Source organism: Pristiophorus japonicus, chromosome 19, assembly GCF_044704955.1.
Source record: "Pristiophorus japonicus isolate sPriJap1 chromosome 19, sPriJap1.hap1, whole genome shotgun sequence".
NCBI lineage: Eukaryota > Metazoa > Chordata > Chondrichthyes > Pristiophoridae > Pristiophorus > Pristiophorus japonicus.
The window spans coordinates 78,132,018-78,145,766 of record NC_091995.1 but is presented as its reverse complement, the minus strand read 5'-3'; the positions used below and the strand labels follow the sequence as shown (position 1 = coordinate 78,145,766).

At 45.8% G+C, this 13,749-nt stretch overlaps 1 protein-coding gene across 1 annotated transcript in view; it reads right to left on the bottom strand.

Moving 5' to 3' along the window:
* The window catches only part of septin3 (septin 3), a 45,106-nt gene that overhangs the window by 13,811 nt on the left and 17,546 nt on the right, over positions 1 to 13,749 (bottom strand). The window contains exons 3-5 of the mRNA XM_070861672.1: positions 10,964 to 11,092; positions 8,454 to 8,535; positions 1,416 to 1,553 (exon numbers count right to left, since the gene is read on the bottom strand). Coding sequence (XP_070717773.1) covers positions 1,416 to 1,553; positions 8,454 to 8,535; positions 10,964 to 11,092 — 349 coding nt within the window. The remainder of the gene's footprint in view (positions 1 to 1,415; positions 1,554 to 8,453; positions 8,536 to 10,963; positions 11,093 to 13,749) is intronic.

Genomic DNA, 13,749 nt, shown 5'->3' with positions numbered 1-13,749 from the left:
TCTAGAAGGATAAAGGCAGCAGGAACATGGGAACATCATCCGCAAGTTCCCCTCCAAGTCACACATATAGAAACATAGAAAATAAGTGCGGAAGTAGGCCATTCGGCCCTTCGAGCCTGCACCACCATTCAATATGATCATGGCTGATCATGAAACTTCAGTACCCCATTCCTGCTTTCTTTCCATATCCCTTGATCCCTTTAGCCGTAAGGGCCACATCTAACTCCCTTTTGAATATATCTAACGAACTGGCCTCAACAACTTTCTGTGGTAGAGAATTCCACAGGTTCACAATTCTCGGAGTGAAGAAGTTTCTCCTCATCTCGGACTTAAATGGCTTACCACTTATCCTTAGACTGTGACCCCTTGTTCTGGACTTCCCGAACATCGGGAACATTCTTCCTGCATCTAACCTGTCCAGTCCCGTCAGAATTTTATCTGTTTCTATGAGATCCCCTCTCATTTTCTAAATTCCAGTGAATATAAGTCTAGTCGATCCAGTCTTTCTCCCTATGACTTGGAAATATATCACTGTTCCTTCATCGTGGCTGGGTCAAAATCCTGGAACTCCCTCCTTAACAACACTGTGGACTGCAGCGGTTCAAGGCGGCAGCTCACCACCACCTTCTCAAGGGCAATTGGGGATGGGCAATAAATGCCGGCTATGCCAGCGACACCCACATTTCAGGAACACATTTTTTAAAAGCCTGGACAGCGATTCTGTGGATGCCATCAGAGTCAAGCCCAACCCCCACGTCCAGGAGTGGGAGCCTCACCAGAGTTTCCCCTCCCCAGAGTGCAGGGGTGCTGTTAGAAAGTTGTATTGGCGCCCCCTTCTTGACACCCCAGCTGAGATTAGTTACCCTAGTCTTTTGGGCGTGGTACCACCATTGCCAGCACCATTAGAGACCCTACCATGTGGTCTATAGGCAGCTGCCTACATTGGGCAAATGGGGCCAACCCCTTGCCATTGCCACTGAAGTCAATTACAAAGGCGTCGCTTAAATGACATTAAGTGTGCTGGTAATTCGTGCAGTTTAAAACGCTCTTCCCACCTCCTTATCAAACTATTTGTCACCTGACAGGCTTCTTGAAGTTATCAGCCATCTTATACCTGTGTGTTTGTGAGGTCGTACCAAAAACATAATAGGTTATAGGCAGGATCTAGTGGGTCTGCATTGCGTGCCCTCCAAAGCCTCAATACCTATCGTGCGGAGCCCAACACTGCAGACAGTAATCGAACTGATGTCTTATCAAGGGTTTTGTATAGCAACCTCTTGGCCTTTACATTCTATACCCACTTGTGATAAAAGCTAGGAGCTCGTTTGCTTTCCATGGCTTTGTGGCAGGAGGGGAGAACACTGAGAGATCAAACAGGCTGTTGTGCGGTACATGTTAGTGTGTTTAATACGTACGAGTGTCCAGTGGGCGAGATGAAGTACAAGCAGCAGTGGACGCGGGTATCGGGGATCCGCTTCTTCCTCGAGATGTTCGCCTCCTCCTTCAGGAACTTTTCGTACTGTTCACTGATGTACTTCTCGATTGGCTCCCAGCTATGACAGACCAAGGATATGTCAGAGCCTGTTGGCTGCACCGAGAATAGGGCCCGCCCGCAAGTGGGCAACAACGACACTTGACTGTACACCGCAGGATCCTATACGTGGGCTTGAGGCGCTCGTCTCAAACCCTTGGCTATTTTAGTGGAGGATGTATCCAGGTCAACACCTCGGCAAAAATAGTGAAGGCAGGACTGTTAGGCCACTGAGTTAAGGATTTGTATCTTACTGCCCCACAGTGTAATGTTAGGGACAGGTCGAATAATAGTCATTTGGGAGTGACTCACACAGAATAAAAGGTACCTGGGAGTGACTCACTCACAGAATAACAGGCACCCTGGGAGTATCTCATATACAGAGCCTAGGAACTCCATCTATACTCGCTCATGTTAAACAATTCATTCCTGCCGCCCCCCCCCCCACCATCTGCATTTCTCATAAGAACATTAGAATTAGGAGCAGAAGTAGGCCATTCGGTCCCTCGAGCCTGCTCCACCATTCAATAAGATCATGGCTGATCATCTACCTCAACTTTGCTTTCCTGCACTATCCCCATATCGCCTGATTCCCTTAATATCCAAAAGTCTATCGAACTCTGTCGTGAATACACTCAATGACTGAGTCTGCACAGCCCCCTGGGGTAGGGAATTCCAAAGATTCCTCATCTCAGAAATTTTTCCTCATCTCAGTCCTAAATGGCCGACCCCTTATTCTGCAACTGTGACCCCTGGTTCTAGATGCCCAACCAGAGGAAGCATCCTCCCAGCAACTACCCTGTAAGAATATTGTATGTTTCAATGAGATCACATTTTTCTAAACTGCAGCGATTATAGGCCTAGTTTACTCAATCTCTCCTCCTAGGACAATCCCTCCATCCCAGAAATCAGTCTGGTAAACCTTCGTTGCACTCCCTCTATGGCAAGGTAAGGAGACCAAAACTGTACACAATACTCCAGGTGTGGTAAGACATACTCGAATCCTATTGTAATAAAGGCCAATATATAATAAAGGGAGTGGGGAAAATGTTGGAATCAGTTATTAAAGATGTAATAGCAGCGCATTTGGAAAGCAGTGACAGGATCGGTCCAAGTCAGCATGGATTTATGAAGGGGAAATCATGCTTGACAAATCTTCTAGAATGTTTTGAGGATGTAACTAGTAGAGTGGACAAGGGGGAACCAGTGGATGTGGTGTATTTGGACTTTCAAAAGGCTTTTGACAAGGTCCCACACAAGAGATTGGTGTGCAAAATCAAAGCACGTGGTATTGGGGGTAATATACTGACGTGGATAGAGAACTGGTTGGCAGACAGGAAGCAGAGAGTCGGGATAAACGGGTCCTTTTCAGAATGGCAGGCAGTGACTCGTGGAGTGCCACAGGACTCAGTGCTGGGACCCCAGCTCTTTACAATATACATCAAAGATTTGAATGAAGGAATTGAGTGTAATATCTCCAAGTTTGCAGATGACACTAAACTGGGTGGCGGTGTGAGCTGTGAGGAGGACGCTAAGAGGCTGCAGCGTGACTTAGGTTAGGTGAGTGGGCAAATGCATGGCAGATGCAGTATAATGTGGATAAATGGTGAGGTTATCCACTTTGGGGGCAAAAACGCGAAGACAGAATATTATCTGAATGGTGGCAGATTAGGAAAAGGGGTGGTGCCATGGTTCATCAATCATTGAAAGTTGGCATACAAGTACAGCACGCGGTGAAGAAGGCTAATGGTATGTTGGCCTTCATAGCTAAGGGATTTGAGTAAAGGAGCAGGGATTTGAGTATAGGAGCAAGGAGGTCTTACTGCAGTTGTACAGGGCCTTGGTGAGGCCTCACCTGGAATATTGTGTTCAGTTTTGGTCTCCTAATCTGAGGAAGGACAAAGAAACATAGAAAATAGGTGCAGCAGTAGACCATTCGGCCCTTCGAGCCTACACCACCATTCGATAAGATCATGGCTGACCATTCCCTCAGTACCCCTTTCCTGCTTTCTCTCCATACCCCTTGATCTCTTTAGCCGTAAGGGCCATATCTAACACCCTCTTGAATATATCCAATGGACTGGCATCTCTGCGGCAGGGAATTCCACAGGTTAACAACTCTCAGTGAAGAAGTTTCTCCTCATCTCAGTCCTAAATGGCCTACCCCTTATCCTAAGACTGTGAGCCCTGGTTCTGGACTTCAACATCGGGAACAATCTACCTGCATCTAACCTGTCCTGTCCCGTCAGAATCTTGTATGTTTCTATGAGGTCCCCTCTCATCCTTCTAAACTCGAATATGTAAAAGCCCAGTTGACCCAGCCTCTCCTCATATGTCAGTCCTGCCATCCCGGGAATCAGTCTGATGAACCTTCGCTGCACTCCCTCAATAGCAAGAACGTCCTTCCTCAGATTAGGAGACCAAAATTGAACACAATATTCCAAGTGAGGCCTCACCAAGGCCCTGTACAACTGCAGTAAGACCTCCCTGCTCCTATACTCATCCCCTAGCTATGAAGGCCAACATACCATTTGCCTTCTTTATCGTCTGCTGCACCTATATGCCAACTTTCAATGACTGATGAACCATGACACCCAGGTCTCGTTACAACTCCCCTTTTCCTAATCTGCCACCATTCAGATAATATTCTGTCTTCGTGTTTTTGCCCCCAAAGAGGATAACCTCACATTTATCCACATTATATTGCATCTGCCATGCGTTTGCCCACTTGCCTATCCAAGTCACCCTGCAGCCTCTTAGCGTCCTCCAAGCATGATTTCCCCTTCATAAATCTGTGCTGACTTGGACTGATCCTGTCACTGCTTTCCAAATGTGCTGCTATTTCATCCTTAATAATTGATTCCAACATTTCCCCACTACTGATGTCAGGCTAACCGGTCTATAATTACCCGCTTTCTCTCTCCCTCCCTTTTTAAAAAGTGGTGTTACATTAGCTACCCTTCAGTCCATAGGAACTGATCCCGAGTCGATAGACTGTTCCAAAATGATCACCAATGTATCCACTATTTCTAGGGCCACTTCCTTAAGTACTCTGGGATGCAGACTATCAGGCCTCGGGGATTTATCGGTCTTCATTCCCGAACACAATTTCCCGTCAAATAAGGATATCTTTCAGTTCCTCCTTCTCACTCGACCCTTGGTTCCCTAGTACTTTCGGAAGGTCCTTTGTGAAGACAACCAAAGTATTTGTTCAATTGGTCTGCCATTTTTTTGTTCCCCATTATAAATTCACCTGAGTCCGACTGCAAGGGACCTACGTTTGTCTTCACATATCTATAGAAGCTTTTGCAGTCAGTTTTTATGTTCCTGGCAATCTTCTTCTCGTACTCTATTTTCCCCCTCTTAATTAAACCCTTTGTCCTCCTCTGCTGAATTCTAAATTTCTCCCAGTCCTCTGGTTTGTTGCTTTTTCTGGCCAATTTATATGCCTCTTCCTTGGATTTAACACTATCCTTAATTTCCCTTGTTAGCCATGGTTGAGCCACCTTCCCTGTTTTATTTTTACTCTAGACAGGGATGTACAATTGCTGAAGTTCATCCATGTGATCTTTAAATGTTTGCCATTGCCTATCCACCGTCAACCCTTTAAGTATCATTTGCCGGTCTACTCTAGCCAATTCATGCCTCAAACCATCGAAGTTACCTTTCCTTAAGTTCAAGACCCTAGTTTCTGAATTAACTGTGTCACTCTCCATCTCAATAAAGAATTCTACCATGTTATGGTCATTCTTCCCCAAAGGGCCTCGCACAACAAGATTGCTAATTAGTCCTTTCTCATTACACATCACCCAGTTTAGGATGACCAGCTCCCTGGTTGGTTGATCGACATATTGGTCTAGAAAACCATCCGTAATACACTCCAGGAAATCCTCCTCCCACCGCATTGCTATCAGTTTGGTTAGCCCGATCAATATGTAGATTAAAGTCGCCCATAATAACTGCTGTATCTTTATTGTATGCATCCCTTATTTCTTGTTTGATGCTGTCCCCAACCGTACTACTACTGTTTCATGGTCTGTACACACTCCCACTAGCGTTTTCTGCCCCTTGGTATTCCGCAACTCCACCCATACCGATTCCACATCATCCAAGCTAATGTCCTTTCTTACTATCGCATTAATTTCCTCTTTAACCAGCAATGCCACCCTGCCTCCTTTTCCTTTCTGTCTATCCTTCCTAAATGTTGAATACCCCTGGATGTTGAGTTCCCAGCCTTGGTCACCCTGGAGCCATGTCTCCGTGATGCCAATTACATCACGCCCGTTAACTGCTATCTGCGCAGTTAATTCATCCACCTTATTCCGAATACTCCTCGCATTGAGGCACAGAGCCTTCAGGCTTGTCTTTCTAACACACTTTGCCTCTTTGGAATTTTGCTGTAATGTGGCCCTTTTTGCATTTTGCCTTGGGTTTCTCTGCCCTCCACTTTTACTTTTCTTCTTTCTATCTTTTGCTTCTGCCCCCATTCTACTTCCCTCTGTCTCCCTGCATAGGTTCCCATCCCTCTGCTGTATTAGTTTAACTCCTCCTCAACAGCACTAGCAAACACTCCCCTAGGACATTGGTTCCGGTCCTGCCCAAGTGCAGACCGTCCGGTTTGTACTGGTCCCACCTCCCCCAGAACCGGTTCCAATGTCCCAGGAATTTGAATCCCTCCCTGCTGCACCAGTCCTCAAGCCACGTATGAGCTATCCTGCGATTCCTACTCTGACAAACACGTGGCACTGATAGCAATCCTGAAATTACTACTTTTTGAGGTCCAACTTTTTAATTTAGCTCCTAGCTCCCTAAATTCATCTTGTAGGACCTCATCCTTTTTTTTTTTACCTCTCTCGTTGGTACCTATATACACCACGACAACGGGCTGTTCACCCTCCCTTTTCAGAATGCCCTGCACCCGCTCCGAGACATCCTTGACCTTTGCACCAGGGAGGCAACATACCATCCTTGAGTCTCGATTGTGGCCGCAGAAACATCTATCTATTCCCCTTACAGTTGAATCCCCTATCACTATAGCTCTCCCACTCTTTTTTTTTCCTGCCCTCCTGTGCAGCCAAGCCACCCATCGTGCCATGAACTTGGCTGCTGCTGCCCTCCCCTGGTGAGTCATCCCCCTCAACAGTACCCAAAGCGGTGTATCTGTGTTGCTATTGAGGGAGTGCAGCGAAGGTTCACCAGACTGATTCCCGGGATGGCGGGACTGACATATCAAGAAAGACTGGATCAACTGGGCTTGTATTCACTGGAGTTCAGAAGAATGAGAGGGGATCTCATAGAAACGTTTAAAATTCATACGGGTTTAGACAGGTTAGATGCAGGAAGAATGTTCCCAATATTGGGGAAGTCCAGAACCAGGGGTCACAGTCTAAGGATAAGGGGTAAGCCATTTAGGACCGAGGCGAGGAGAAACTTCTTCACTACGAGAATTGTGAACCTGTGGAATTCTCTACCACAGAAAGTTGTTGAGGCCAGTTCGTTAGATATAATCAAAAGAGAGTTAGAGGTGGCCCTTATGGCTAAAGTGATCAAGGGGTATGGAGAGAAAGCAGGAATGGGGTACTGAAGTTGCCATGATCATATTGAATGATGGTGAAGGCTCGAAGGGCCGAATGGCCTACTCCTGCACCTATTTTCTATGTTTTCTTAATTGCCTGCTGTACCTGCATGTTAACTTTCAGTGATTTGTGTACAAGGACACCCAGGTCCCTCTGAACACCAACATGTCCCCAATCTCCCACCATTTAAAAAAAATACTCTGCTTATCTATTTTTCCTTCCAAAGTGGATAACTTGAAATTTCTCCACATTATATTGCATTTACCATGTTCTTGCCCACTCACTTAGCCTGTCTATATCCCCTTGGAGCATCTTTGCATCCTCCTCACAACTTATATTCCCACCCAGCTATGTATCATCAACAAACTTGGATATATTACATTTGGTCCCCTCATCCAAACCATTGATATAGATTGTGAATAGCTGAGGCCCAAGCACTGATCCTTGCGGTACCCCACTAGTTACAGCCTGCCAACCCGAAAATTACCCATTTAGTCCTACTCTTTGTTTTCTGTCTGTTAACCAATCCTCACTCCATGCTAGTGTATTACCCCCAATCGCATGAGCCCTAATTTTGTTTAATAACCTCTCAAACTTGCTGTGAGCCTTTTTAATTTTATTTTTGAAAGCTGAGTACACTTGCAGTATTAAACTTAAAGCAAGGCGTTACCATTTATACAGCATGGGAGCGAGGCCTCGGGTGAGGCTTCAGAGTTTACCACAAGGGAAAAAAATACAATTGCTGAAATTAATTTAAATTTTTTGCTCTTTGTAATTTGTAATTTTTAATGTCCTGTTCCCATTCCCAGGCGATTGTGATAAATATCATACACTTAAGCAGAGAGGTCAATAAACAGGGGCATAGATTAAAAGTAGTTGGTAGAAGGATTAGAGGGGAGGTGAGCAGAATATTTTTTCACCCAGGGGGTGGTGAGGGTCTGGAACTCACTGCCTGAAAGGTTGGTGGAGGCAGAAACCCTCATCGCATTTAAAAAGTACTTGGATATGGCCAAATGGCCTCCTTCTGAGCTGTAAACATACTATGATTCTGTATGCACTTGAAGTGCTGTAACCTACAGGGCTACAGACCAAGAGCTGGAAAGTGGGATTAGGCTGAATAGCTCTTTGCCGGCAGCATGGACACGATGGGCCGAATGGCCTCCTTCCGTGCTGTAAATTTCTACGATTGTGTGAGAATTCACACTTGTCAAAGTTAACCTCAAGTTCCCTCACCCCCGAGTATCTCATCAGCCTTTCAGAGCCAGCGCTCCTCTTCAAAGCCCTACACTGACAAGCCTCAAGTGAACCTTGGCAGTGCGTGTGTGGTTAGTATCCCAGCAACGTACCAGTTGTCGTTGTTGATTTGATCTCCGAATCCTGGTGTGTCGATAACGGTCAGCTTCATCTTCACCCCTTTCTCCTCAATCACTGCAACAGAGAAAGGCAATCACTGTGTGGGTTGGCACAGGAGCGCTGAGGGCTGCCCCTCCTGAGTTTATAATGGGGCATCGTCACCATAGGCAGTCCCTCGAAAAGAGGATGACTTGCTTCGATGCCAAAAAAGGATGAGTTCACAAGTGTTTCAATGAAGGACCTAATATTCCAGGTCCTGAACTACATCCTGAAGGGTGGAAGATGCCTGTGCATGGATTTTTTTAACGTGTGGTGGCCGTTGCACACTAGCCACCACACGGGCTTGACCGAGCTAGGTCTTGGTGCAGTGGCAAGGGTTATCCAAGACGACTGGAGACCTGTTCTGTTGCATGGACCTAGTGCACGCACACATCGCAGTGTGGGCTGGCCCGTGCACAGGGTATAATGGGGCACAGGGTGCATGAGTAAAGAGTTAATAAGTTTGTACAAAACGTTGGGTCGGGCACAGTTAGAGTGTGGCGTGCCCAGTTCAACAACAACTTTTATTTATATAGCGCCTAAAACATCCCAAGGCCCTTCACAGGAGTGTTATAAGACAAAACAAATAAATTTAACACCGAGCCACATAAGAAGAAATTACAGCAGATGACCAAAAGCTTGGTCAAAAAGGAAGGTTTTAAGGAACGTCTTAAAGGAGGAAAGCGAGGTGGAGAGATTTAGGGAGGGAGTTCCAGAGCTTAGGGCCTAGGCAGCTGAAGACACGGCCACCAATGGTTGAGCGATTTATAATCAAGGATGCTCAAGAGGGCAGAATTAGAGGATTTCAGACATCTCGGGGGGGTTGTGTGGCTGGAGGAGATTACAGAGATAGGGAGGGGCAAGGCCATGGAGGGATTTGAAAACAATGATGAGAATTTGAAATCAAGGCGTTGCTTAACCGGAAGCCAATGTAAGTCAGTGAGCACAGGGGTGATGGGTGAGCGGGAATTGGTGTGAGTTAGAACACGGGCTGCCGAGTTTTGGATGACCTCTACTTTACGTAGGGTAGAATGTGGGAGGCCAGTCAGGAGTGTGTTGAAACAGTCAAATCTAGAGGTAACAAAGGCATGGATGAGGCTTTCAGCAGCAGATGAGCTGAGGCAGGGGTGGAGACGGGCAATGTTCGAGGTGGAAATAGGCAGTTTTAGTTATGCCGCAGATATGTGGTCGGAAGCTCATTTCAGGGTCAAATATGACGCCTACAGAAAGAACATTAAAGACATTAGAGCAGGTGCAGTGTCAATCCAGAAGGGTGATGCCAGGGTTGTGAAATTATAATTACGAGAAGGGAATTGAGATACTGCGAATATTACTACTGAAGCAGAGAAGGCAAAGAGGAGATTTGTTATAGGCTTTTAAAATTATGAATAAAGATTATTTTCTCTGGTTGGGCAGTTAGTAATGAGTGATCTCTTATTTTTGCTCTAACAGGACCCTGCCTCCTGTTTGATTGGTCAGCACACTCTGGCTTCAGGATATTTGACAACCGCTGCCACGGCAACAGAATAATTGGCAGTACCATCTGCCATCTGCTTCATCCCATTAGCCATGACATTGAACCAGGATAACAGGGGCTGGAGCGTGTTACATACAAGGTAACGCAGGCTTGGAGCGTGTTACATACAGGGTAACACAGCTTGGGAGCGTGTTACATACAGGGTAACACAGCTTGGGAGCGTGTTACATACAGGGTAACACAGGCTTGGGGGCATTGCATACATCCCACATGGTGAAAGCAAAGCTGATGTGGTTTCTCAGTGTAATACAATTTAAATACGGTGACATTTATCTAATTGCACTTGATGGTGATGTGGCAGGCTGTGTACCGAAGGATTTTGGACTTTTAATTCCTGTCTTTCAAGGAAGAGCAAAGGACGGACTAGAAACCCCGGAATACCTGGTAAAAGAGACGAATTTGGTTAACAGCAAAGGACACACAACTGTTAAACTTGACCGGAATCAGAAGGCATGCTGGGAGGCTTGACCAAGCTCGGGCAGATCAGCATTGCTTCAGACTGTGGAGGTGTTGTTCAGGACTTGCCGTACTTTCAAAGGACATGGTTCGAGATAAGGAAAGCAGAACAAAGACAGCTGTTTTCTCAAACCGTGAGAACAAGAGAGAGAAAACAGCAGCAAGCTGCTTTGCAGCTTAAAGGAGGGTTTATAAACCACCATTTTACAGTGATTTCTAGGAGACAGAATGAGAAACAGTTCAAAGAAGACATCAAAGGAAGAATTAACCCCTCGGTCTCCCAGAAGAACGATTTGATCTCCCTTCTGAGTTCTATGGCCCGATAAGGTTGTAAGCATCTTTATCTGTTGAACTGTCGTGTCTTAATGTCAATAAAACCAATTATTCAGAAAAGTGTTTGTGTCGGTTGATTTTAACTCTTGTATCCGAAAAAGCGATAAAAAAAATGCTACTGTGTGCAAGTGACCTCACCATGACCAACTGTTCTGATCTCCACAGTTTTAGGGACTTTGTCATCTCGATTCCTGCCGCAAGATTTTCGACTGACTTGGGACTTAAACAACGTGTTCACCAGTGTTGACTTCCCCAAGCCACTCTGACCTAGAGATGAGAAGATTAGTATTTTTTTTTAAACGAAACAGTAAATGGCAAAAATGCAGTTCCATTTGGGTAAGTGTGAGGTGGGGCATTTTGTGGGGGGGAAATAAGGGGGCCCCCCTACTCCCTGGAAAATAAGAGTCTAAATGGAGTAGAGGATCAAAGGGATCTGGGGGTGTAGATTCACAAATCATTAAAAGTAGCAACGCAAAATAAAAAAAGCCATAAAACTGCAAACAAAGAACTGGGGTTCATTTCTAGAGAAATTCAATTCAAAAGCAGAGAACTTATGTTACATAGAACCTTGTGTAGGCATAGTTCTGGTCTCCATATTACAGAAAATGATAGGAGCACTGGAGAAAGTACCGAAAAGATCTACAAGGATGATACCAAAGGGTACAAATATCAGGAAAGACTGAACAGGCGGGGAGGTGACATGATAGAGGTCTTTAAACTATGAAGGAGTTTGATAGGGTTACGTAGAGAAGATGGGGGATCGCCCTTTAAAACGGAGATGAGGAATTTCTTCTCAGAGGGTCGTGAATCTTTGTAATTCTCCAGCCCAGAGAGCTGTGGAGGCTGGGTCATTGAATATATTTAAGGTGAAGATAGACAGATTTTTGAACAATAAAGGAGCCCAGGATTATGGGGAGCGGGCAGGGAAATGGAGTTGAGGCCAAGATCAGATCAGCCATGATCTTATTGAATGGCGGAGCGAGCTCGAGGGGCCAAATGGCCTACTCCTGCTCCTATTTCTTCCGTTCTTATGTTTCCCCTTGTGGAGGAATCCAAAACTAGGGCCCATCAATATAATAGGGTCATAGGGCTAATAAATCCAATAGGTAATTCAGGAGAAACTTCTTCACCCCAAGAGTGGTGAGAATGTGGAACTCACTACCACAGGGAGTGGTTGAGGCGAATATCACAGATTAATTTAAGGGGAAGCTAGACACTTATATGAGGGCGATGTCCCCTGTAAGCTGCGCTTTGTTCAGCACGGCCTGTTTCCATTAATGCATGGTCCCTTTAACTGTCTGTGCATGCACAGCACTTACAGTGTAAAAGGCGGTGAGCGGCCTACGCGGGACTTTTCAGATTACTGCACGCGCACCTTAGTGGAAACATTGTGTGAGGGAGAATGGAATAGAAGGTTATACTGATAGGGTGGGAGGAGGCTCATGTGGAGCATAAACACCGGCATGGACCAATTGGGCTGAATAGCCTGTCCCGTGCTGTAAAAGTCGATATCATTCTATGTTAAAATTCCTTCTATTTTCTCGCTGCTTCTGCTGAAGGCTGGCAGCCCTCCATGATCACACGCACTTTGATCACCGACAGCAGCCTCGCCAGTGGAGGTTGACGGGCTATTTAACCAGGGGGAGCATCACAGCAAAGCCTGATTCTGTTCCTCAGCCGATGTCGCACTCACATTTCCCGGAATACCCCACAGGGCGGCAATCAGAGAGGGTGAGCACAGGCCGGTCCTGCCCCACGAAAGCTGAAGTCAATTGCAGTATCTCCAGCACGCTGAGATTAATTCTCAAATATTTATTGGTTTGGAATTTTTTTTCCCCCTTCTGAAAGATACGGTTCCTCTTATAAATAGTTTGCTAACAGCAGTGGGCGGTACTTAGCCTCATTCTGACTGAACCTTTGTAGTTATAAATCAGGGGAGGGAATTTCAGTCTGCCATTCGCTGTCAAGGCAAGGATCTCCCAGGGTGGTTTGAAAATTATACTTTCACTAACTGACAGTACTGATGTTACTGGACATTACCCCTGTGCTCGATGACCTACATTGGCTCCCGGTTAAGCAACACCTCGATTTCAAAATTCTCATCCTTATTTTCAAATCCCTCGATGGCCTCGCCCCTCCCTATCTCTGAAATCTCTTCAATCCCCCGAGATGTCTGTGTTCCTCTAATTCTGCCCTCCTGAGTATCCCTGATTGTAATCGCTCAACCATCGTTGGGCGTGCCTTCTGTTGCCTAGGCCCCAAGCTCTGGAACTCCCTGCCTAACCCTCTCTGCCTCTCTACCTCTCTCCTCCTTCAAGAAGCTCCTTAAAACATATCTCTTTGACCAAGCCTTTGATCACCTGTGCTAATCTCTACTTGTACAGCTCGGTGTCAAATTTTTTATCTCAATACTCCTGTGAAGCGTCTTGGGACGTTTCACTGCGTTAAAGACGCTATATAAATACAAGTTATTGTTGTAATTGCACAGAGAGCTTCTTCCTTTCATGAAAAACCTGCTCTAACCACATGCCCCTCCCCTATCATTGCTATCGTGTTTATTCGATAAACTCTATATTATTCCTGGTGGGAGTTAAGGCACGTACACCACCTTATTCTTTTTTCTCAAGTGAAACTCATTATAAGGAGCATTCTGTCCTCAGGATCCCTGATCTGAAACTCAACTTGGAACACCACCACTGTTCATCCCTGGAGTTCAGTCATAGAATCATAGAACGACGCAGCACAGAAGGAGGCCATTCGGCCCATTGTGCCTGTGCCGGCTCTGTGAAAGAGCTTTCCAATTAGCCTCACGCTCCCCTGCTCTTTCCCCATAGCCCTGCAAATTACTCTTTTGAAAGTTACGATTGAATCCGCTTCAACCGGCCTTTCAAGCAGCGCATTCCAGATCAAAGCAACTCGCTGCG